Raw genomic sequence first — 23,269 nt, forward strand, 5'->3', positions numbered from 1 at the left:
TCAAAGTGTTGCTCAGAGGTATTCAAGAGTTCCAAAGAAGCCCTTGGCTGCACACCAGAACTTGACAGTTAAGACCCTACTGCTGGAGACCACACACACTTTGGTCACAGACCATGGAGAAATCAAGCTAAGAGTGATCTAGAAGATTCCTCCCTGATAGTACTATGTAGAGTGCTGGGGAAGAAAAGTCATCAATACTCTTACCCAGCAGAGGATCCTACACATCACATTAACAACTAGCCTGGCAAGATATGCCTATGAGTACAACAGTAGCATGAATGTTATGGAATAGTTGCTTTCTGATTGGCTCTAAGGCCCACTCCACAGGTGGGAAATCCATGCTTGGTATAGTAAATGTGACCAAGAATTGTGGCCATGGAACTCATAGTGTCTAGAGGTGAACCTATTATTTTGCCACAGTATCAACTGCCCTCTATGAGTAAGTATCCCTAGCCACAGATTAGTAAAGCTCTCAGCACTCATCAGAGAAGCTTCTTTGTGCAGTGGGTGGTAGTTAACTCAGAACTGGACAAAATGCAGAGTAAGTGGCTGTAAAGTGCTCAGTTATAAATAAGACATCTGTTACACACCACCTCCTCCTCCTCATTAAGGGTCCAGAACTAGAGGGGGAGAAGCTGGTGGTCAAACAATGTCTTCTGGACATGATAGGACCAACTCAGATTTACTCAGGACCTCACAGCAGCTGTGGTGGCCTATACACAATCTATCAAATATGTCAACAATCCAACCTGGAGGGAGAAGGGGCTCCCACCTCTAGCCAAGGACCGACGGACAGCTGATGGGTGCTAGAAGAGGAAAAAATCGTTTGCTTTAGGACTGTGTTCCCTGTGCTACAGGAAACTGCCTGACACCCATTTGTACATGAGAGGAAAAAAAAAATGGACTCAGTGGATTATTTTTAAAAAAAGACATTGGGAGGTAGGTGCCTTGGAGAGGGGCTCGGAGAGTTGGTGAGAGAGAGTATCTTCATCATGGAGTTTTCAAATCTTTTTAAAGATTTACTACTTAGGGCTGGAGAGATGGCTCAGTGGTCAAAAGTGTTTACTGCTATTTGCAGAGGAGCTGGATTCAGTTCTCAGCACCTACAAGGCTGTTGTGGAATATTTGACCACACTGTAACACTCTGAGACTGTTAATAAAGTTAACCTTAAATCAGGGGGCGAAGTCAACTAACTGACTGGAATTAGTCATAGAGATTTTGAAGGACCCAGGAATTGCAGAGAGGCACAGGAAAGAGTAGGAAGAGGCTTAGAAATGTTTGAAGGTTTTTTTGATCTAGGAATAGTGAAAAGCATCAGCTGATCTTTCCTTCGCCACTCTCTTGTACTACAGGTTTTTACACCAATATCTGACTCCTGAGTTTTTTATTGATAATAGAACAATTTAGGTAAATGCTTCACAAGGCAACTCATAACCATCTACAACTCCTGCTCCTGGGGATCTGATGTCCTCTTTTGACCTTCTTGGGCACTTTCACATATACAGTGCAAATGATCTCATGCAGACACACAAAATTTTAAAAAAAAAAAAAATCAACATATCTTTTCTTTAAAAAGATGCATTTCTAACATTTTGTATTTTTCATTTAAAATGTAGGTATTAAATTACTAAAGTATAACAGCTATTAACAAAGTAGAATAAGCACACACCTTTTACATATTAAATAAAATGTCTGTTCAGAAAATAAAACTGGGCTGGAGACCTGGGTTAGTGGTTAAGAGCACTGGCTGCTCTTCCAGAAAAACCAGGGTTCAATTCCCAGCAGCCATATGGTAGCTCATAACAATCCATGAACTCTAATCATAGGGAATCTGATACCCTCTTCTAGCCTCTATGAGCACCACATACTGCATATGCAAGCAAAACATTCACACACAAAATAAATAACTCCTTAAATAAACAAGGAAGTAAAAAAAGAAAACTATTCCTCTGCCCCACGGCTAGGGGATATCTGACCCAGTTCCCTGATGATACCAGGCACATTCTCTACAACTTAGCTACAAACCCAGCTCAAGTCAAAGTTTCTCTAGGAAAAAGTATGGATAAGAAGTAGAAAAAGGACTGGAGAGATGGCTCAGAGGTTAAGAACACCGACTACTCTTCCAGAGGTCCTGAGTTCAATTCCCGGCACCCACATGGTGGCTCATAGCCATCTGTAATGAGCTCTGGCACCCTCTTCTGTGTACATAATAAATAAATAAATCTTTTTTTAAAAAAAGTAGAAAAATACCACAAGCCCAAATTTTGCTTTCTTGCTTTATTATGTAAATGAGCCTTTTCTAGACAAGGAAAAAATTCAAAGATCAAATAAGTACTTGACCCATCAAGTACAATGCAAAACAGGTTACAATGCAAAATGGGTTACTAAGCCCTTCAAACTCTCTGGATATATATAAATATATGTGTGTGTGTATATATATTTTGGGGTGGGGGGTGGGGGGTGTTAGAGACAGGGTTTCTCTGTGTAGCTTGTGCCTTTCCGGGATCTCGCTCTGTAGTCCAGCTGGCCTCAAACTCACAAAGATCTGCCTGCCTCTGCCTCCCCCGAGTGCTGGGATTAAAGGCGTGTGCCACCACCGCCCGGCTGTGGATATATTTCTTTAATTTTAAGTTTCTGGTTTTGTTTGTTTTCTCTTTGTATAGCCTTGGCTACCCTGGAATGCACTCTATAGACCAGGCTGGCCTCAGACTCACAGAGATCCCCGCCTACTTCTACCTCCCAAGTGCTAAGATTAAAGACGTGTACCATAGCTTTTATTTATAGAAAATATATGTAGCACTAATATCTACTCATAATTTTGAATCCTAATTCATATGTGTACCTTAAGTAGTTTCAAAGGCACTTCTAAAAGTCAGAATTTATTCCAATCAAGTAAAATATTCATTTTTTATATTTTAGCATTAAGTTCCCATATACTTAAATTCACTCTTTACTTTCTGTACAAAAGGCCACCTAGTGCAGCAAGTTCTTCAACACAACACCATCTTCTAACACTGGGGTGTGATGCCATCTTTATTCTCTGGACACAAATATAAAAAATGAGTCTCAAGCCTTCTCTTCAATGTGTTGACATATTAACATTACATCTTAAAAAAGGTAACATTCCAACCCAGATACCAAATCCAATCAAATGCTAATCACTCATCTACAACTGCTCAATATTGTTCTGCTCAAAGGATTTTCTTACCAAGTTTTAAACTTGGAATTACTATAAACTCGTCCTTTTATATTATAGTATTCTTCTGTATAATGTTTTTTTACGTTAAAATTTAGTTCCTAATACCTATATGTATCTACTAAAAATGGAAGACTAAAGTAAGAGCCCATGATTTAGGGGATTAATTTAAGTAGCAAAACAGCATAAAAATATAACCATTAGAACTTCCAATAAGATAATGGTTCATATTAAATAAAAAAAGAACAGAATGTTTTATTACAAAAATGGCAGAAATCAAAACATCTCTAGGAGATATCTTTCTCACAGTGATGGGGAATAAGAAATTACTAACATTCTTTTTTCTGAACTATGTTACTTTTACTTAGGAGTGTTTGCCTATATACCTATAGGTTCACTGCAAGAATGCAGCACCTGTGGAGGCCAGTAGAGGACATCAGCTCCCTGGAACTAGAGTGACAGATGGTTGGGGGCTGCCATGTGGGGGTGCAAGAGCAGCCACCTGCTGAGTCATCTCTCCTCCTGTTTTATTTATGAATTTATTTATGAATTTATGTCTCTGTGAGTGCACAGCACATATGTGGAGGTCAGAGGACAACTTGGAGGAGCTAGTTCTCTCTTTCTACATGTGAGACCCCCGACTAAACTTACATGGTGAGGATCAGCAGCAAAGACCTTTACCTGATAGGCTTTTCTTGTCAGCCTTTACTAATACTCCTAAATACTAGTCAAGGCTTTGGTTAGTTTCTTCTTGTGTTTTTTAATTTTATTTTTTACAATTATTTTGTGTTGAGAAAAGGGGTGGATATGTGTCACAGCACCATGTGTGGAGGTAGACGGTGAACTGTGGGAGACAGTTCTCTAAGTCTAATGTGTTCCAGGGATAGAACACCATTCAATCAGCCAGGCTTGGCATCAAATCTTTACCTGCTGAGTTATCATGCAGGCAGGCTCTGTTTACGAGTTTTGTGATAACACTATAAACTCAACACTATAAGGTTTACCCTCATAATGAGCTTGGTTGTTTAAGGGTTCCATATGTTGTTATCATTAATCTTTCTACTCTCAGAGTGATCCAGCGACTTTTCATGTCAGCTTTTTTAAAGCTGTGACTGACATAATAAACTGTACATACTCAACTTCAGTAACGCTTGAACTAGATATCCGGCTTTACAATAACTATACAGTCAATTTAATGAATATATTCGTCACGATGAGTCATCATGGTTCTCTTTTAGTAACACGTCTTTCTCCTTTTTATCCACTGGACATTTAGACTGTTTCCTGTGTATGGCTATTCAGAGTACTGCTAAGCATGCATATAAAAGTCTTTGTTGTTCAAAATTTCATCTATCTTGGGAATAAACTACTATAAAAGGTTTAGACATATGGTAAGTGTTAAGATATAGTACTTTTTATTCATGAATTAGGGGATTAATTGAAGCAGCAAAACAGCATAAAAATATAACCGTTAGAACTACAAACATGTTTTCCAAACCGAATTTGATCAAACAAAGAAATTACTGAGTAAAGTCTAGTATTATTCCAGCCTTTTCTTACTGATTCTATTGATACTATTTGGTGGTGGACTGATATGTTTTTATACAATCTGCCCTGTATAGATACACAAAGCCTACCTGTGTGGGGCTGGAGAAATGCTTAGCAGTTAAGAGAAGGCCACTTTTGCAGAGGATTTAAATTCAGCGTCAATATGGTGGCTCAACCATCTTTGACTCCAGTTCTAGAGGATCTGATGCCCTCTTCTGGCATCCACATGCACCAGGCACACAAGTGGTTCACAGACATAACATTCAGGCGGAACACCCATACACATACAATAAAATAAAAAAGAAAAAATTAAAATATATAGATCTTCATACGTTTTGTCAAAATGATGCTAAAATGGTTTAACTTTTGTATTTACTGTAAATGATACTCTTATTTCAACTTATGTGTATCCATTTCCTACTTTTAACAAATTATCACAAAATCCATACTCCAACACCAAAACAGAAATTGATTCTCATACAGTTCTGCCAGCATGAATACAAAATAAAGGTGGTGGCCACTAGCATAACGTCCAAAGGAGCTGAAAAGAAGACAGCCGGGTGTCTCCTAGGTTCTAGTGACTGCCAAGTCAAGCATTCTTCAGCTTCCTTGGCTTGTAATGCTAACACTCCTATTTCTGCCCATCTCCTACCGCCTTCTCTCAGGTAATCTATCTCACTCTTGTAAAGACAACTAGATTTGTGGCCCCTGCATAATCCAGTACAATCTCATCTCAAGATCCTTAGCTTAAATTTTATATTTAAAGATCCATTTTCCAAATAAGATAAAGCTCACAGCTTCCAGGAATTACTTTGTGAATACTTTGGGCACCAAATAGTAACTCAGCAAGCCATGTGTTCCTCCTCCTTGCATCGGCACACTAGCACACACACTAACATGAGGAAGTAGACTGCTGAAAGCCAATAACCTAGTCTTTCTAATCATTGTTTTCATTTTACTTTTTATTATATGGTTGTAGTTTTTCATAAACATGCTTCACTAGCTTAGGGACAGTCCCCTTGTATTTTTTGTGTGCAGAGCCTTTGTTGTGGTTGTTGTTCTTGTTTTGTTTTGTTTTAAGTCAAAAATAAATGCTGGTTGATTCAAATGCTCTCCATCTACTAAAATGATGGTACTGGTTTTAACTAATTACATCAACTGATCATACTTAGGAATCCTATCTTTCCTAACAGACATTTGTTTCAGTAAGTGCCCCTATTGTTACCAACACTTAGTGGCATCCTGTAACTTTTGATATGTAGCTATTCAGTTCAAAACACTTCTCTATTTCTTCTTTTGACTCCTAAGTAATTAAAAGCTTACCAGTGATTTTCCAAATGTATCAGGATTCTAAAAATAGTGTCACTGATATCCAATTCTACTATGGTAAATCATATTTTATGTGATTTGAGTTCTTTTACCTTTATTGAGATTTGTATAATGACCTGAAACTGATCTGTCCTGGTTTTTGAAAAGGACAAGTACTTGATCTCATTTAGCCTGAGTGCACCCTGTGAAGGCCTCATTTCCACACAGTCACATGAGGAGTCAGGTGTCAACACATGTGAATGGAGGATAGAGGGACATAATTCAGCCCCTAACACTATCATCCAGCTCCACTAATAGCTCAGAAACAATGAAAGGAAAGTCACATTCCTTTTCCATTTCTCCCCCCAGACTTCTACTATTGTTGTATTTTTTACATTTCTAACCCCTACAAACTTTATCATTACTTTGATTTTAACAATCAATTCTCCTTCAAAAAAAATTATGAGCAATCTTCTTATAATTTACTATTTTTGCATCTGGTATAACTATATAGATCCCACATAGCAGGGATTCTAAGGGGATTTACTTATATTCTGAAATACTAACTTTAGTATTTATTAAAATATATCTATCTAGTGGTGATGTACTTTGTTTTTCTTTCAGGGAGGGGAATAAGTCTGGCTATACGCCCAGGTAGGCCACCTTCTCACAATCCTACTACCTGGATCTATGCTGGGTCTTAGCTCTTCCAGCTGCTGGGTGTCTGAAGGAATCCCGGCAGTCCCATTTATAAAATAAACATACCAACGCTTATATTATTTAAACTGTTCGGCCATTAGCTCAGGCCATTGTCCAGCTCTTATTCTTATACTCAGCCCATTTTTGTTAATCTATATGTCACCACATATTCCGTGGCTTTACCTGCTGCCTTTACATGATACTCCCTGGATGGCAGGCTGGCATCTCCTCCTCTCTGCCCTCCTGTTCTCTCAATTCTCCTCTCTACTAGTTCTGCCTATACTTCCTGCCTGGCTACTGGCCAATAGGTGTTTTATTTATCAATCAATCATCCACAACAAGCACCACTAGCTGTTTTGCTTCTTGGGAATTTTTAAATTTGAAATAATGAGTCACAAGAGAGACTGATTGCCTTTCACCACAGGCAACATCTTACATGACCAAAGCATGTCTCTAAAACCAGAGAATTAGACCGAGTGTGATTATTTGTAACTTAACTACAAAACTAACTTGAGTTTCATCAATTTTTGTATATGTATTCATTTCCATGAATACATTTCCATATTTTCCCAAATGCAGAACTTTGGTATGGTATGTTTTTTCCTTCCTGTAAAGATATATTTTACTTCTTCTATATTAAAGATACTGCTACACTGTCTGGGGTAGGTGGGTTGCACACACATTTAATCCCAGCTCTCAGGAGGCAGAGGCAGGTATATCTCTGTGAGTTCCAATACAGCAAGGACTATATATAACAGAGAGATTCTTTCTCAAAACAAACGAAAACACTGCTGCACTATCTGACAGTCTGTATTCTTTCTAGTACTGAACACGCTACCTGAAACCAAAACCTGTTCTTCTCCCCAGCATGGTTTGTCTGGGGAGGCTTTGTGTCCCTTATTTGGTTGTGGTTCTAGGCTGATTTTATCTATGGCCTTAAACTTCTTTTTTCCCCCGAGACAGGGTTTCTCTGTGTAGCTTTGTGCCTTTCCTGGAACTCACTCAGTAGCCCAGGCTGGCCTCTTACTCACAAAGATCCGCCTGCCTCTGCCTCCCGAGTGCTGGGATTACAGGCATGCGCCACCACCTCCCGGCCCTTAATTTTTTTATTAGCTTCAGAAAATGCTTGTCCATTAATTCTGAAAACATTTTTTTTTGAGCTGAGGTTCGAACCCAGGGCCTTGCACTTGCTAGGCAAGCACTCTACCAATGAGCTAAATCCCCAACCCCAATTTTTTTCTTTAAAAAAAAAAAACAAGTTTTTCTCAAAACAACTCTGTCTCTCTTCAAGAACAAGTCAGAAGTATACTAGAACAGCTGGTGATGCACGCGCGCGCGTGAGTGAGTGAGTGTGAGTGTGAGTGTGTGTGTGTGATCACTCTTCTACAAACTCTATTCTCCCAGCATTCCTATCCAGTCTTTTATTTCAGACACTAGCTTTAAATTCTAAAACCTTCATTTATTTATAAAGCTTAACTCATCTTCTATGTTTTATCTTCCCTCTAGCTTTTCGAATATATGGGATGGGATTTAATAACTGTTTTGGTGTTTTGTTTTAACTACTTCTACATCATTTCTGGGAATTTTAATTATATCTTCTCAGTATGAGTCTTACCTTCTTCGCTTATTTTGTGAACAGAATGATAATTGGTCTCTTATTTTTTAATCTTTAGTGATATATATGTGTGTGTACTAATACATACACATATTTGTATGCATATATAGATATTAATATTAGAAATTTTATTTAGAGCTTATGGTTTCAGAGATTTGGAATTCAAGGCCATCATGGCAGGGGGAGTATGTCAGCAGTCAATGAGGCATTAGTCTGGAACAGTATCAGAAAGCTCACATAAGACACAACCACAGGCAGAGAGAGGTACCTCAGAATGGCATGAGCTTTTGAAACATCAAAGCCTGCCCCACTGATACACCTCCTAGAACAAGGCCACATCTCCTAATCCTTCCCAAACAGTTCCACAAACCGGGGCCAAGTATTCAAGTATATGAGCCTATGAGGGTTTGCTATATTCTTAGACATACTTTTAATATGTTTCCTATTGTGCTTAAACTGCTTAAAATGAAGTTAGATAAATCCTTCCAAGTCTTGCTGTAAGAATGCTTAGTGGATCTGGGAAAGCATTCATTCTAAGGCCAATTTGGCCCCTGTAATGTGGCAAATGCCTTCCCATTAGTTTCCCTACGTTGCCTGATGAAAACAGGATCATCTTCTGTTCTGAGTAAGCCCTGAAAAATATTACTTGTGGTTACATGTTGGGGGGCAAGGTGGAGACTTGGGCACTTTGCCTTGCTAAAATAGTCTTAAAAGGCATAAAAAGATGAGGCCATGAACATAAGGATCTGTTCAGCACTATTTCATATTCTTTGGTGTTTGGAAGTAAAACACAAAAAAAGGAACACAGTAATGGAAAAGCAAAATCAAAGGCTAACCAAAGCCTTCAAAGTCTACATCTCTACAAGATTTGTTGTTAATGGTTTGTTCTTTCTCCTTGTTTAATGCATATCCAAATATGGTTAATTTAAGATTACCAGAATATACTAAACTTCTGGATTATTCAAGCCATATCTTACCACTTAAGTTAAATGCGGTATCTAAATACCATTGGTACTGTGCGATACAGCTTGCTCCAGTTTCGGAAGCGAACACAGCCCTCTGACTCAAGCAACCCAACAGAGACAGGACTATCCACATCAGATGAAGCTGATGGACAGTGGGTGAAGGCTCCAGTATTCCCAAAGGTTCCTGCTAGTGCTCTTTTTGAACCTTCTTAAGGTAAACTATCCTATGTATGCTGGATCATGCAAATGAGTATCAGTAAATATAAACGTTATGTTATGATACAGCAAGATGAAAAGTATCATCAGCTCAGTGCATAGGAATTCTCTGTAAACAGGATAAGACTTAAGCACCCAAATTCCCCAGGTAGAAACTGGTGATACGGTAATCATTTCTAGCATCCCTCCATAGGTGTGCCCCACTTAAAAAACAGTATGAGAATATGTATCCAAATGAGAAGTAGCATGCCCTTTGACCAACCAGGAAATTTACCTCTTGACAAAGCAAAGTAGAAAAATGATACAAGCAGAATATACTAAGTTTAGACTAGCATCCCCACCCTCCTCCATTTTGTTTGTTTGTTTGTTTGTGAGACAGGGTCTCAAATAGCCTAGGCTGGCCTCAAATTTGTGACATAGTCAAGATTGGTCTTAGACTCCTAGCCCCTCTGCTCAATGCCAAGTGTGGGATTCCAAGCAGAGGTCATCATGCCTAGCCCCCTATACAGTGACCAGAGGAAAGAGCAGCTCAAGCAATGAAGGTGTGAGAGATCAGCAAAAGGTTCTGAGGAAGCAAAAGCAAGAAGTGGGGCAGGAAGGAAAACCTAATGGTGCAGCCAAGTCAAGTGCTATACAAGCGAGGCTGCCATTATAGCACGCCATTTTCTTCTTCTTTGGTCGACTCACTGTTCTTCCTTATCACTCTACGGCCCTGTAGTCAGCAGTGACTATGGCAGCCTCAGCCTCTCCTGCCATGGGCACTGGTGACCGTTCTCCTTCCTTTTGTCTGCTCTCCATTAACTCTGTATCTGAAGACCCCTGTCCTTGCCCTTGGCCCTGGCCTCCAAACCCTCCCAATTCCGCCACTGTCTCCTTTCTTCCTCAGAGCTGCATACAGAGTAGAACCAGCCCCAAAGAGAAATGCATGTTCAAGACAGCAAAGCCAGAGGAATAAAGCCACCTAAGTAAGCCCTGTGTAACCGAAGCCCCAGAATCCAGACATGGAGCTTCAGGATTTAGTGTTTGCCCTACTGGGGGTTCAGTCTTAGGTTGGTCCAGTTTTTCCTTGCTGTGTCCCGACTCCTTCCTTTTAAAATGGGAGTGCACATTCTATGTCACTGTATGTTGGAAGTATATTATTTGTTTTCTGGTTTTATAAACAGTGAGATCACCACAGCAGAAGAGACTGTGGGCTTTTGAACAGTGTTGAAAGTGTTAAAAGCTATGAAACATCTAAAATTATACTAAACCCACCTGAATCATGGTATGACCATGCCTACAGGGAATATGAAGAATCATACAGTGGTCTGAATAAGAAATGTTCCAATACAGCAGTGGTTCTCAACCTTCCTGTTGCTGTAACCCTTTAATACAGTCTCTCACACTGTGGTGACCCACCCAACCCTAAAATTATTTTCACTGCTCCTTCATAACTGTAATTTTTCCACTGTAATGAACTGTAAGAAGTATCTGTTTTCTGATGATCTTGAGCAACCCTTCAGTTAAAAACCACTGTGCTACAGGCTCATGTACTTGGACGCTTAGTTGCAGCTGGTCGTGCTCTTTAGGGATGGGAGTTACATACAGAACCTTTAGAAAGTGGAGCTTTTGATGACGGAGATCTGTCACAGAGGACAGGCTGGAGTGTTATAGCCTCACCACACTTCCTGTCCTCTCTCTGTCTCCCATGTGTGTGGATGAAATGTGATGTGCCTGCCAGCTACCATGCCCTCCTCACCATTAATGAACTCTACCCCTCTAGAACCATAAGCCAAAATAAATCATTTCTTTGCTATGCTGCTTTTGGTCATGGTATTTTATCACAGTAACAGAAAAGTCACTACTACAAAGGCCATTGATTTTTACCAGTAGGCAGCCTGATCAAAATTATTTTCAAGTGAGCGGTAAAGATGAAAACTTGGGCTATGGGATGAATGAAAGACAGGAAAGTAGTTCAATCAAGTAGGAACTAGTCCCCCAAATCTGCTGTACAAGTGCCTACACATACAAACCCCTTTATGTAGTATTCTTTGGGTACTAAGTTATAGAAGACTCAATAAACATGGCTTATTTATAAGGCAGAAGGAAAAAAATCTTTATACAGGAAGAGGTCAAATCTTTATTGGAAAGTCAAATGAAAGATTTGCCAACAGGAATAAAAACAGATTCTAGGGCACACATAACAGCACAGGGTCTGGAAACCAGCGTCACAGACACACAGGCCATCCTAACGTGTGGAGCAGGCTGAGCAGAGGTCAGGCTAGGGAGACAACGGGAGGATGGCGGGCTGAGGGAAGGGAAGCACACAGCACTGCACCCACCGTAGGGACGCCGTACTTAGACTGCACTTCTCCAATCCTCCAGACCCAAGGAACCCACATTCTAACAGAAGCAATACCTTATGCTTATTAATTCCAATCTATTCACCAAATCCCAAATTCTCCATCCCTGGGCCCCAGACTCAAAGCGACCTGAAGCAGCACTGAACTTAGGGAGTAGTGAAGACATAAGTATATCTACTGGGTTTCCAGAATTTCTCTGAGTTCTTCAAAAAGCACCAGCAGTTAGGGAAAGCTAGAATTCACACAAGGCTTTGCGACCCATGAGACTTTACTAGGAGCCTTCTTCTTACTCCATCTCAGGAGGGCAAAGTGACGTCCTGGAGACACTGACAGGTGGGTCCTCACTCCCACACACCCAACACTTCCGTGCTCTTTCCTCATCTTACCAGAGAGTTACAACCACAGGAACGCTTGTAACTGACAGGTCATAACTCTACTTTAGAACTTGTGAGGTAAAATGAACATGATTATAATATATCAGAGCTTGTAGGCAAATTTTAATCTCTAATACCACAAGAATTGTGTAGAACCTTGCATACCACAAGAATTGTGTAGAACCTTGCATCTCCTCGATTCTGTCATTCAAGCAGACACCAAATTCTTACAAGATGAAACACGTTAAGGCAACCTTTCCAAACAAAGGTTTTTTAAAAGGTTTGTAAAAGGAACTTTAAAACCAACATTTGAAAATATTCAAGTGAGCATTAAGACGGCAAAACTCTAAGGTAACAAAGCAGGGTGACTGCCCTAGTCTAAACACTGTGATACTATGGACCAATTTTAAGAGAGGTGAGAAATGAAAGAACGAACAAATATAGACTATTTACTACATGCTCACAATTCTAGGGCAGATGATAAAGTATTTCAACAAATCCTTAGTCAGGTAGAAGAATGTAGACTCAGACATCAAAGTCAATCTGCATGAAGGTGAACTAGAGTGCTACTAGGTGCTGCTGACAAGACAGCCCCATCAACTTTTAGGATTGGTGTTAGGCTGAGATCACTAGAAAAATACTGTAACACAGAGATGTTTTGTCATTAAACACAGGAGTTGAAAAGTAGTTAAGACTAACAGTCTCATAAGACTGAATATCAGGTACATCAGAACATTAATAATCTTTGAGGTTTTGTTTTAAAAAGGAAGATTTCTAAAACTCCAGAAGAAATCACCCTTGTACATCTGAAACAGGTTGATACTAAGAATAATAAGCCTCCTCACAAAGCCCATGATTTATTTTATTAAATAAAAAGTCAGGAGCTAGGAACACAGATGAAGTACTTGCCATACCAGTATGAGGACCTGAGTTCAGATCCTCAGCACTCATTTATGGTAGCACACACTTACGATGACAGGGCTCAGAGGTAGAGACAGCAGGATCCCAGGGGCTCCCAGGGACTCCCTGACCAGTTTGTCTAGCCAACTGGTGAGTTACATTCATGAAGACACTGTCTCAAAACATAAAATAAAGCGCAGGAGGGCTGGAAAAATGGCACAGTGGTTAAGTACACTGGTTCCTCTTGCAGAGAACCTAGGTTCAGTTCCCAGCATCCACATGGCAGTTTAATACATCTGAAAGTCCAATCTCAGGGGATCTGATACCCTCTTCTGGCTTCCACGACACCAAGCACACAGATAGCACACATCCATACACGCAAGCAAACACCCCAACACACAAAATAAGTCTTTTAAAAAATTAAAATAAAGCAGACAGGGATGGAGAAAGAGATTGGCATCAACTTCTGACCTCCATGAGCACACACACTGGCATGTATACTCACACATGGGCAAGTAGGTATGTATATATGACACACACACACACACACACACACACACACACACACACACACACCTATGTATACATATGGTTTTAGAATTACACCAAAATTACATACTACTCAACAAAAAAAACACAATCAATGTGATATATACAAATGACCAAAATATTCTAGAAATTAAAAAAAAAATAGTGAAAATACAGTTTCAAATAGTTCACAATCCAGCATCAAAAGACAAGCAGATTTAAGGGGGTGGGATTTCAAAAGCAGACTTTTTCTTCCAGATGCTTGGAAGGTGCTCAGAGAGAAGGCGGCTCCATCAACAATGATACAGGGTAACAGAGATAAAGAGCCAGTAATAAGCTTTAGAGTGTGTGTTCTATGAACCACCTCCTCCCAAGAAAACCAAGAGCCCATCAAGTAAAATATATTGTATGTCAACAGATGGGAGAGACGGCCCAGGAAGGGAAGGCAGTCCAGATCTTAAAAACACCCAACAAAATGTTCAGACACTTATATGAACGGTATAAACTAGGTCAGAAGTCATGAAAAAGAAAAACGGGAGGGGTGCTGCATGCAATGCAGACTGTCAAAAAAAATAGGAATAGCTAGGCGGTGGTGGCCCACACCTTTAATCCCAGCACTCGGGAGGCAGAAGCAGGTGGATCTTTGTGAGTTCGAGGCCAGCCTGGTCTACAGAGCAAGATCCAGGAAAGGTCAAAGCTACACAGAGAAACCCTGTCTTGAAAAAACAAAAACAAAAAACAAAAACAGGGATAAATGCAGACAGTGTGGTAAGAACATCTCAGGGTTTAGAAGATCATGATTAAATTAAAGCTGGGCTTTTCTGAAACAGCTTTCCATATTCCAATGGGGAAAACAGGACTGCTATACTTAATACAACAGCAAGGTATACTGTCCGATTTTTCACCCTTCAGTTAACGGGCAGGTGAACTGAGGTAGTTCTCATCCCTAAGAAGTGGTACAATGTGCTTGCTACTAGAAGGCAAACATATTTAGTTTTGGAGGTACAGTCATGTACACCTTTAATCCCCTACCTGTGCTATGCACCCATTTCTTCAATGCTCAACCTGAAACAGGTTCAGGGTGGGGACAGCAAAAGGGTGAGCAGAAAAAGAAGATTACAGAAGCCAAGACTTTTGGTTTAAAGAATTAAGAGGGAGCCAGGCATGGTGGAACACACTTTTAATCCCAGCACTTGGGAGGCAGAGGCCAGTCTGGTCTACATAGCCAGTTCCAAGGCAGTGCTACATAATAGAGAGACCTTTTCCCCTTCCTCCAAAAAGTATTAACAAGGTAACTTAAGTTTGATCAACACAATCCAGGTCAGATAGCAAAAAGAAAAGCTGAGAAACTGAAAATGATGAGAATCACAGGACTTCCATGAGTTGTCCAAACCTGTCGTTACTGCTCAAAAACAAGGAAAGGTGCTCATCCAAGCCTAGGACCCAGGTGGCCTTCAAGCAATGGCAGCTATTCAAGGTGGCAAATTGAAGTTCTCACATAAGAACTTAGAGAGGGAAATGTGTGGAAACCCACAGAGGCTTCCTATTAAGAACTTACTCAGGGTCCAAGAATCTGACCTTGCTTTACCCAGCAGAGCTGCATAAGAGGATGATTTTCACCATGGGCATGGTTACCAGGTGTTTGGAAGGGTCTACACTTGGCTGTACTGTGTGTTTTACTCTGGCAAGGGGGAGGGTCTTTTGCCTCATCCCTTGGCATTGTTATAAAAAGCCCTTTTGAAGAGGCAGAAGGGGCCATTGGGTTTTGACCCAGGTCCCCCCAAAGCTAACCTGTTTCTGTCTTTCTCCTCTTTGCTATCTTTCTATCTAATCGTTTATCCCTCTCTCCTCCTTATAGGAACCCTTTTAAAAGGTAGAAGCTCGCCTCCCACAAAAATGTAGAAGAAAGCTTTACATTGATGTATTAAGAACTCGAGAACACTTAAGTACAGTTAATAAGAAACACAGTGAGGCAGAAAAGGAAGGGGAAAAAAAAATCACAAAAATGGAACTTGTAGCCTTGAGGCTATTGGCTGGTTTGAAGTATGATAGCATATTGTGTATCCTGTATCTCCTGCATTATTTGTTGGAAAGACAGTATTCTGTCCTAGCTTGAAATGCACCAGTTACTCTAGAGCCAGGGTTCTCAACCTTCCTGGTGCTGCAACCCTTTAATACATTTCCTCAAGTTGTGGTGACCCCCAACCATAAAATTATTTTCATTGCTACGTCATAACCTTAACTTTGGTACTGTTATGAGTCATCACATAAAGATCTGTTTTTCCGATGGTCTTAGGTGACACCCCCCCCCCCCCCCCCCGGTGAGAACCACTGCTTAGAGCCTTTTCTCATATAGACGTGAACCTGATAAACATGAATATAGGGAGAAAAGGCAAAGTTGATGTCAAAGCTGGTAAAAGTTTCATGGTCCTCAGTTAGAGGTGTTTGGATGTCACCCTCAACTGGTCGATGATGATGATGAAGCAGATGGCACTTAACAGAGGTGATGAGGAAGCTGATGATCCCATGGATGTAAAGTAATGAGACACAGTAGAAAGTAGTCTTGAAAGACTCAGGACCAGAGGCTTTAAATAAAGATGAGAAAAATCTAAGCAAAGCTTCTAAGGGTAGGGCTGGAAATGATGAAAGCAGCAGCATGCACAGGATAAAGAGACTAACTAGAAAATGGAGCCAGCGACAAAGCTCTCTGATGGAAATCTTCTAAGTGGAGAAGGTCCAGACCAGCAGAAGAATACAATACACTTAATTTAGAAGAGTGGCACAAAACACTCTACTGAAAAAGCATGGGTCAAAATCTACTGATTGGGATATTGTCGTGTAGAATCTGGAAAGGCCAGTTTCTTTCTAAATAGGACTAGTTTCCTATGTCTTCCCTTCTGATTTTGGCTACATCTCTTATTAACAATGAGATTAAATCACCATAAATTTAAAATGATCACAACAGAAAACAACTGACTACTCACGACCCATCTCAAATAAAAAGTGTAAGTTATTACCAAGAACACCATAAATTTGTATTTATAATATCCTTCACTTAGACGGGAGAGATGGCTCAGGGGTTAAGAGTACTGGCTGCTCTCCCATTCCCAGTACCCACATAATGGCTCTCAACCACCTGTAACCCAGTTTCAGGATCTCCAATGCCCCCTTCTGGCCTCTATGGGCACTGTAAACACACAGAATACGAACACACACACACACACACACACACACACACACACACACACACGCAGGCAAAACATACTTTTAACATTTTTTAAAATGAAGGGATTAGAAAAACGGCTCATGAGTTAAAAAACACTTGTTACTTTTTTTCTTTTTGTTTTTTCGAGACAGGGTTTCTCTGTGTTGTTTTGGTTTCTGTCCTGGCTCTCGCTCTGTAGCCCAAGCTGGCCTCAAACTCACAGAGATCCGCTTGGTTCTGGCTCCTGAGTGCTGGGATTAAAGGTGTGCACCACCACCACCCGGCCATTTGTTGCTCTTAAGACAGGTTTGATTCCCGGCACCCATATGAGGGCTTAAGAGCATCTCCATCTCCAAGGGATGCAGCTCCAAAGGTACCAGATATACATGTACTATGCAACAAAACATTCATATACATATACATGCATACATACATATACACACATACATATAGATACAGTGAATTTAGACCCAGAAGATAAAGCGATGTACTGCAAAAAAATAACAAAATTAAAAACTCTCTGGACAAAACATGGCCGCTGCACTCATGAACTCACACGAGAACAGAGCGGTTAACATTTCATCAAGGATAAGCAAAGGGCTCACAAGTCCCCACTCACTCCTAAGGAACAACTGACAATTAATGGTTGCTGGGGGTGTGTGTGTGTCATTTTCTTCAGTGATATAGCCACTGAGAAGTAGGGATACATCAGTAAATGACCTCCCACCGTGTTTATGCAAGCAATCCCAATTAAATTCAATGACTTACAACAGAAAAAGACACAGAAACAGGGAGGAGACTTATTGGGAAGAAGGGCTATAATGGGAGAGAGGAAATGAGACAAAGTGACAGGAGTAAAAATGACTTAAAATTCACTATATGCATGCATGAAACTATCAAAGAATAAATTAAAATTAATTAAACTAAAAACAAAGCCTCAAAACAGAGATGTTAATTTTTAAATTTGTTTTCATTTGGCTTTAGAAGTGGAGAAAAAAAAACCCAAGGTGTTAAATCAAGATCAAGAAATCAATGAAAAGAGATGTTTAAAGTCTCAGAAAGAGACTTTAATCCTAGTACTCACAGGGCGGAGCCACAAGGATCTCTGTGAGTTCAAGGCCAGCCGGGTCTACAGAGCAAGATCCAGGACAGGCACCAAAAAACAACACAGAGAAATTCTGTCTTGAAAAACCAAAAAAAAAAATAAACAAACAAACAAAAAGAATTGTAGCACCAAGTTTTGAAGACAATAATTAAATCAAGTTATTGACTTTGTAATATCTTTTTACGTACAGCATGTGAGATTTGGAGCTAAAAATATATTTTAAATACTAATCCATCCAAAATTTGGAAGGAAAAACAAATCTATAACTAAACTGAAGTTACAATTAATAGCACTATCCATATCATATAACTCCCAACTTTTAAGAATGAAAATATAATACATTAAAACGGAATGTAAATTATTTTTGTCAGTTTGTTTAAATCTTACACAGAAGCTGGTTCTTGACTTTAAAAAATTTCCTCTTCATTATTCAATATATTGTTATATAAATTATAAGAACTATATAATAACATACTACTGAAGTTGGTTTCTTGAAAATCTTTACATGTAATTTTTATTTCCAATAAAAACAAATGTACAAAAGGAAGGTGGAGGCAGAAGAATCATGACTTAGAGTAAATTCAAGGCCAGCTTGGGCTACCAAGTTAAGACCATCTCAAAAACGAAAAACAAGGAAGTACAGAAAGAAAACATACAAAGATTCCTATGTTTCAAATTCAACGTGAATATAAACATCTACAGCAAATATCTACAATATAACTTTTCAGACTAGCATCCTTAGTAATACAACTTACTTAAAACAATTTAACTAGGGCTGAGCATATTATGTAGCTCAACAATTAAGCATAGATACTGCATGTGTGAGGACCTGGATTTGAATACTTAGTTCCAAGAAAAAGAAAATAATACCTTCAAATATTAACAATATTGAAAAGGAAAAAGTTAATATAAAAATAGAGAAATATAGCTGGGTAATAGTGGCACACACTTTTAATCCTAGCACTCAAGAGGCAGAAACGGGAGGATATCTGTGAGTTCGAGGCCAGCCTGGTTTTACAGAGCTAGTTCTATGATAGCCAGGGCTACACAGAGAAACCCTGTTGGGGAGGGCGGGGAATAAGGCTGACAGGATGGTTCAGTAGATAAAGGTACTTCCAGCTGAGTCTAATGAACTGATTTGATTCCTGCGGGCCCATATGGTGAGCTCCATGGGTTGTCTTCTGACCTACACATGTGCCTCAAGGCACACATATGCACAGCCATGAACACACATGCAGCACACACACCAACGCAAAAATGAAGGGGGGAGGGCATCGTAAACCTTCTCAAGCAGGAAAAGTAAAAAAGTCAAACAAAAATCATCTGTGAGGCAGATGTGGTGGTGCACACCTTTAGTCCCAGCACTCTAGAAGCAGAGACCAGCCTGGTCTACACTGAGAGTTCCAGGACAGACAGGGCCACTAGAAAGACCCTGTCTAAAAGAAACAAACACCATCTGTAATAGCTAGTTAACAGACTACTAACCTTGCTTTGGTTTTAGAAAAATTTTAATGATTTAAAAGTGTATCAGCTAGGCCATACAATCTTTTCATATCCATCAACCCACAGATACAGAAAGAAATCAAGAATCACTTTGAAAAAATTTCTAATAAAAATTATTTTTACCTGTAAATTGTTTTCTGTGACTCTGTTCCACCAAACCATATTGATGGGTACTCCTGATTTACACCTGTCAGCAAGGCAGCCAATAGGGTTCTTTGCTTTTCGTGCCTTTGATCCCATCGGAACTAGCCTCTCCTCCAGCATCCCCAGGCGACACTTCCTTGGCTAGGAGAAAGAAGGAAAGAAACCGAGCCACTCCTAACATCCCACACTAATCTAAACTAACATAATGAAAACACAGGAGATGTTAGGAAGGTGGGGTAGGAAACAAGTAAAATCTCTAAGAATCTTGTTCATAACCACCCACAATCCCCCACCCCACCAGACTTCTCTAAGATCCATAGTACTCATGGGCTCAACAATGTTACATAAATAACCAATGTTGTAGAGAATTACAGTCTGGTCTTATAACTTTAGAGCTAGAAATTAACTTAGCAAGATGAATGCTTTATACAACTTCCCAATAAACTTACCTATTCTCAATGCAATATGGAAGCAAATGTTTTCGGGGGCACAAAATGGATCTAAAAACTCCTCAATTCTGATCTTCTTCAGCAGTTCGTCTCACTACCTTATTTCCTACTGAGAACTACTCCAACTGAAGGAAGCAACTGAGTGCTAAGGGATGGCTTTTTATAAATTATTTCAATTCTGAGCATGATAGGCTGGAGTATGGCAGTTACTCTGACACAGGCAAAGTCAGGTACTCAAAGAACAGAAATAAATATAGCCTAAAGTTTTTAAAAGTAAACAGCACAATAACAACGTAACTTCACTGGTCTTTTAAACTGCAGTAACCTGAACAGACAAATAGGTAGTAAATTATGCAACAAATTAGCAAATTCATTTGTTAAAATACTAATAAAGTTAGTAAGCCATCCTCATAGCAGCAGGCAGGCCTGTGTAAGAACAGTGTAATGGTGATGCTCACCATCGTTCCTTAATCATAGTACCTTAAAGGTAATATATGCATATATACACACATATATATTACATCCATGTGTGTCTTCTTCAGGAAATAAACTTATAAATGCTTGACTGCAGCTGGGATGTAAAATAAATGAATAAACTTAATTAAAAAGGCTGAAGTAAGATCCACACTTACTTATTGCTATACCCTGAGATGTAATAAGAGTACTAAAAATTATTAGAGTCCAATATCAAGATTTTTCTTTTAAATCTAGTATTAAAAGAACAGCACATTTTGTTGTGCCTGGTGGTGAAAAAGCCTGTAATCCCAGCATTTGAGAAGCTGAAGTAGGAATATCCTAAATCTTGGACCAACCCAAACTCGACCTTAAAAGGTTTGAAGCTGGGCGTGTTGGTGCACACCTTTAATCCCAGCACTTAGAAGGCAGAGCCAGGCGGATCTCTTTGAGTTCCAGGCCAGCCTGGTCTACTGAGCGAGATCCAGGACATGCACCAAAACTACACAGAGAAACCCTGTCTCGAAAAAACAAAAACAAGAACAAAAAGAAAGAAAAAAAGAAAAAGGTTTGGGAGGCTGGAGAGTTGGCTCAGTGGTTAAGAGAACTTGTTGCTCTTGAAAAGGACCCTGGTTCAATCTCCAGCACCCATATGGCACCTTACAACCACCTGTAACTCCAGCCCCAGGGCATCTGACATCCTCTACTGACCTCTATGGTCACCAGACATGCACATCATGCACATACATGCAGATGAAACACTCATATGCATAAAATACACTTAAAATTTTAAAGAATGGTAGTGGAATCAACAATTTAAGAAAATACACCATTTCTAAATTTCAAAGCCCTAATAATACCTATAGAAAAATTAAACTATACAACATAGTTCTCTTCTCCTTAAAGGGCCTATACTGATATTGTCTTTAAGGAGAATAAAAGATAATTAAACTTGAATTGAGAAGAAACTCCATTACCTACCTACCCAATAATCTGAACAGTGTAAGAGGTTTGGGAAGCTAAAGCAATGCCAGCTCTATGCAGCACAGGGCTCACACACACAGTCTCCCTGCAAGTCTAAATCAGAGAGAAGGTCTCTGGACAAGAATACATGCTTTATGGCTCATGCCACAATCACATTTTAAGTGGAACTTTTTTTTGTGGGGGGGGGGGGTTCAAGACAGAGTTTCTCTGTGTAGCTTTGCGCCTTTCCTGGAACTTGCTTTGGAGACCAGGCTGGCCTTGAACTCACAGAGTTCCGCCTGCCTTTGCTTCCCCAGTGCTGGGATAAAAGGCAGGTGCCACCACCGCCTGGCAAGTGGAACAATTTTAAAGCAAGTTATTAGCAACATAACTCCTTGGAAAAAGTTAAGATTAAACTCATACATTTTTGTGTTCAAGTGAGTAACTGTAAGGTTTTGATATATAGTAAGAATAACAGCATTTACAATGTAAAAATTTTGTGTTTTAGAAAATTCCTGGCTATAAAATCTTCTACCTCTATCACAAATGTTAAAATATCAAAGGCCAATTACAATCATAATGGGGTGGGAAAAGATGGCTCAGTAATTAAGAGCACTGGCTGCTTTTCCAAAAAAATCTGGGTTCAGTTCTCAGAACCCACAACTATATGTAGCTAGTTCCAGAGTATCTGATCCCTTCTGGGCTCCACAGGCGCCACACACACACACGGTCCAGATATGCATGCAGGCAGAACACTCATACACATAAGCAAAAAAAAAAATTTAAATTAAAATCACAACTGGTTAAAACACTTAGACAAAGATACTTCAATTCTAGTCATATAATGAAATACAATATATATATATATATATATATATATATATATATATATATATATGTATATTACTTTAAATGGTCTATAGCAATTCAGACTTGTCACAAGTTCATTTTCTTTTTGACTCAGTTCTAACAGTCAATGCAGTTTCTCTTTCATATAGTATAATAGTGATATAGTAAACATTGTAATAGATCACCTTTCCTCCCAAGAATTCTATTAGAATTGTCTCTTGAAGCCAGGCGGTGGTGATGGCGCACACCTTTAATCCCAGCACTCAGGGAGGCAGAGGCAGGTGGATCTCTTTGAGTTCTCGGCTAGCCTGGTCTACAAAGTGAGTTCCAGGACAGGCTCCAAAGCTACACAGAGAAACTCTGTCTCAAACAAACAAACTAACAATAAAAGAATTGTCTCTTGGTTTTCCAAACAATTCTTACTCCTTTCCCTTTATTCTATACCCAGTGCCTGCAACTAAGGAGATCTCTGAGGCTGAATGGAACAGACACAAACTCAATAAGCAGCCAACAAGCTGCATGGTCCTGCAGGACACTGAGAAGACCTAATGTGGCGGCATCATTTAAATTAACAGGAGCAGCTAGGTGTGGTGACACATGCCTTTAATCCCAGCACTTGAGAGGCCCTATCTTGAAAAAAAAAAAAGAAAAAAGGAAAAAAAAATTAAAAACAAAGTAACAGAAACAACAGGATACAAATTCACAACACAATAACATTCAAAAAAGAAATGGCAGCAACAGGAAGCATGAAGGTATAGCAAAAAAAGGTACACATTAAAACAAAGAGGATTCCATTGACAAGTCTCACTGCACAGAACAAAAAATACAGGAATGTCTCATCTGGGAGCTAATTTCTAAGTCAGCTGGGCTATTTCAAGAAAAATATTTCCACCTGAACATCTGAGG

The 23,269-nt window shown here is 39.6% G+C and overlaps 1 protein-coding gene across 5 annotated transcripts in view; it reads right to left on the bottom strand.

Annotated features, from left to right (window-relative positions):
• Positions 1–23,269, bottom strand: part of Pan3 (poly(A) specific ribonuclease subunit PAN3) — a 126,128-nt gene that overhangs the window by 57,966 nt on the left and 44,893 nt on the right. For 4 of the 5 annotated variants that reach the window (XM_036171832.1, XM_036171834.1, XM_036171831.1 and 1 more), the window contains exon 5: positions 19,629–19,790. The exons of the other annotated variant lie outside the window; for it this stretch is intronic. In XM_036171832.1, the coding sequence (XP_036027725.1) occupies positions 19,629–19,790 (162 nt within the window). The remainder of the gene's footprint in view (positions 1–19,628; positions 19,791–23,269) is intronic. 5 annotated transcript variants of the gene reach the window in all.

This window comes from Onychomys torridus, chromosome 22 (assembly GCF_903995425.1).
Source record: "Onychomys torridus chromosome 22, mOncTor1.1, whole genome shotgun sequence".
NCBI classification, from domain to species: domain Eukaryota; kingdom Metazoa; phylum Chordata; class Mammalia; order Rodentia; family Cricetidae; genus Onychomys; species Onychomys torridus.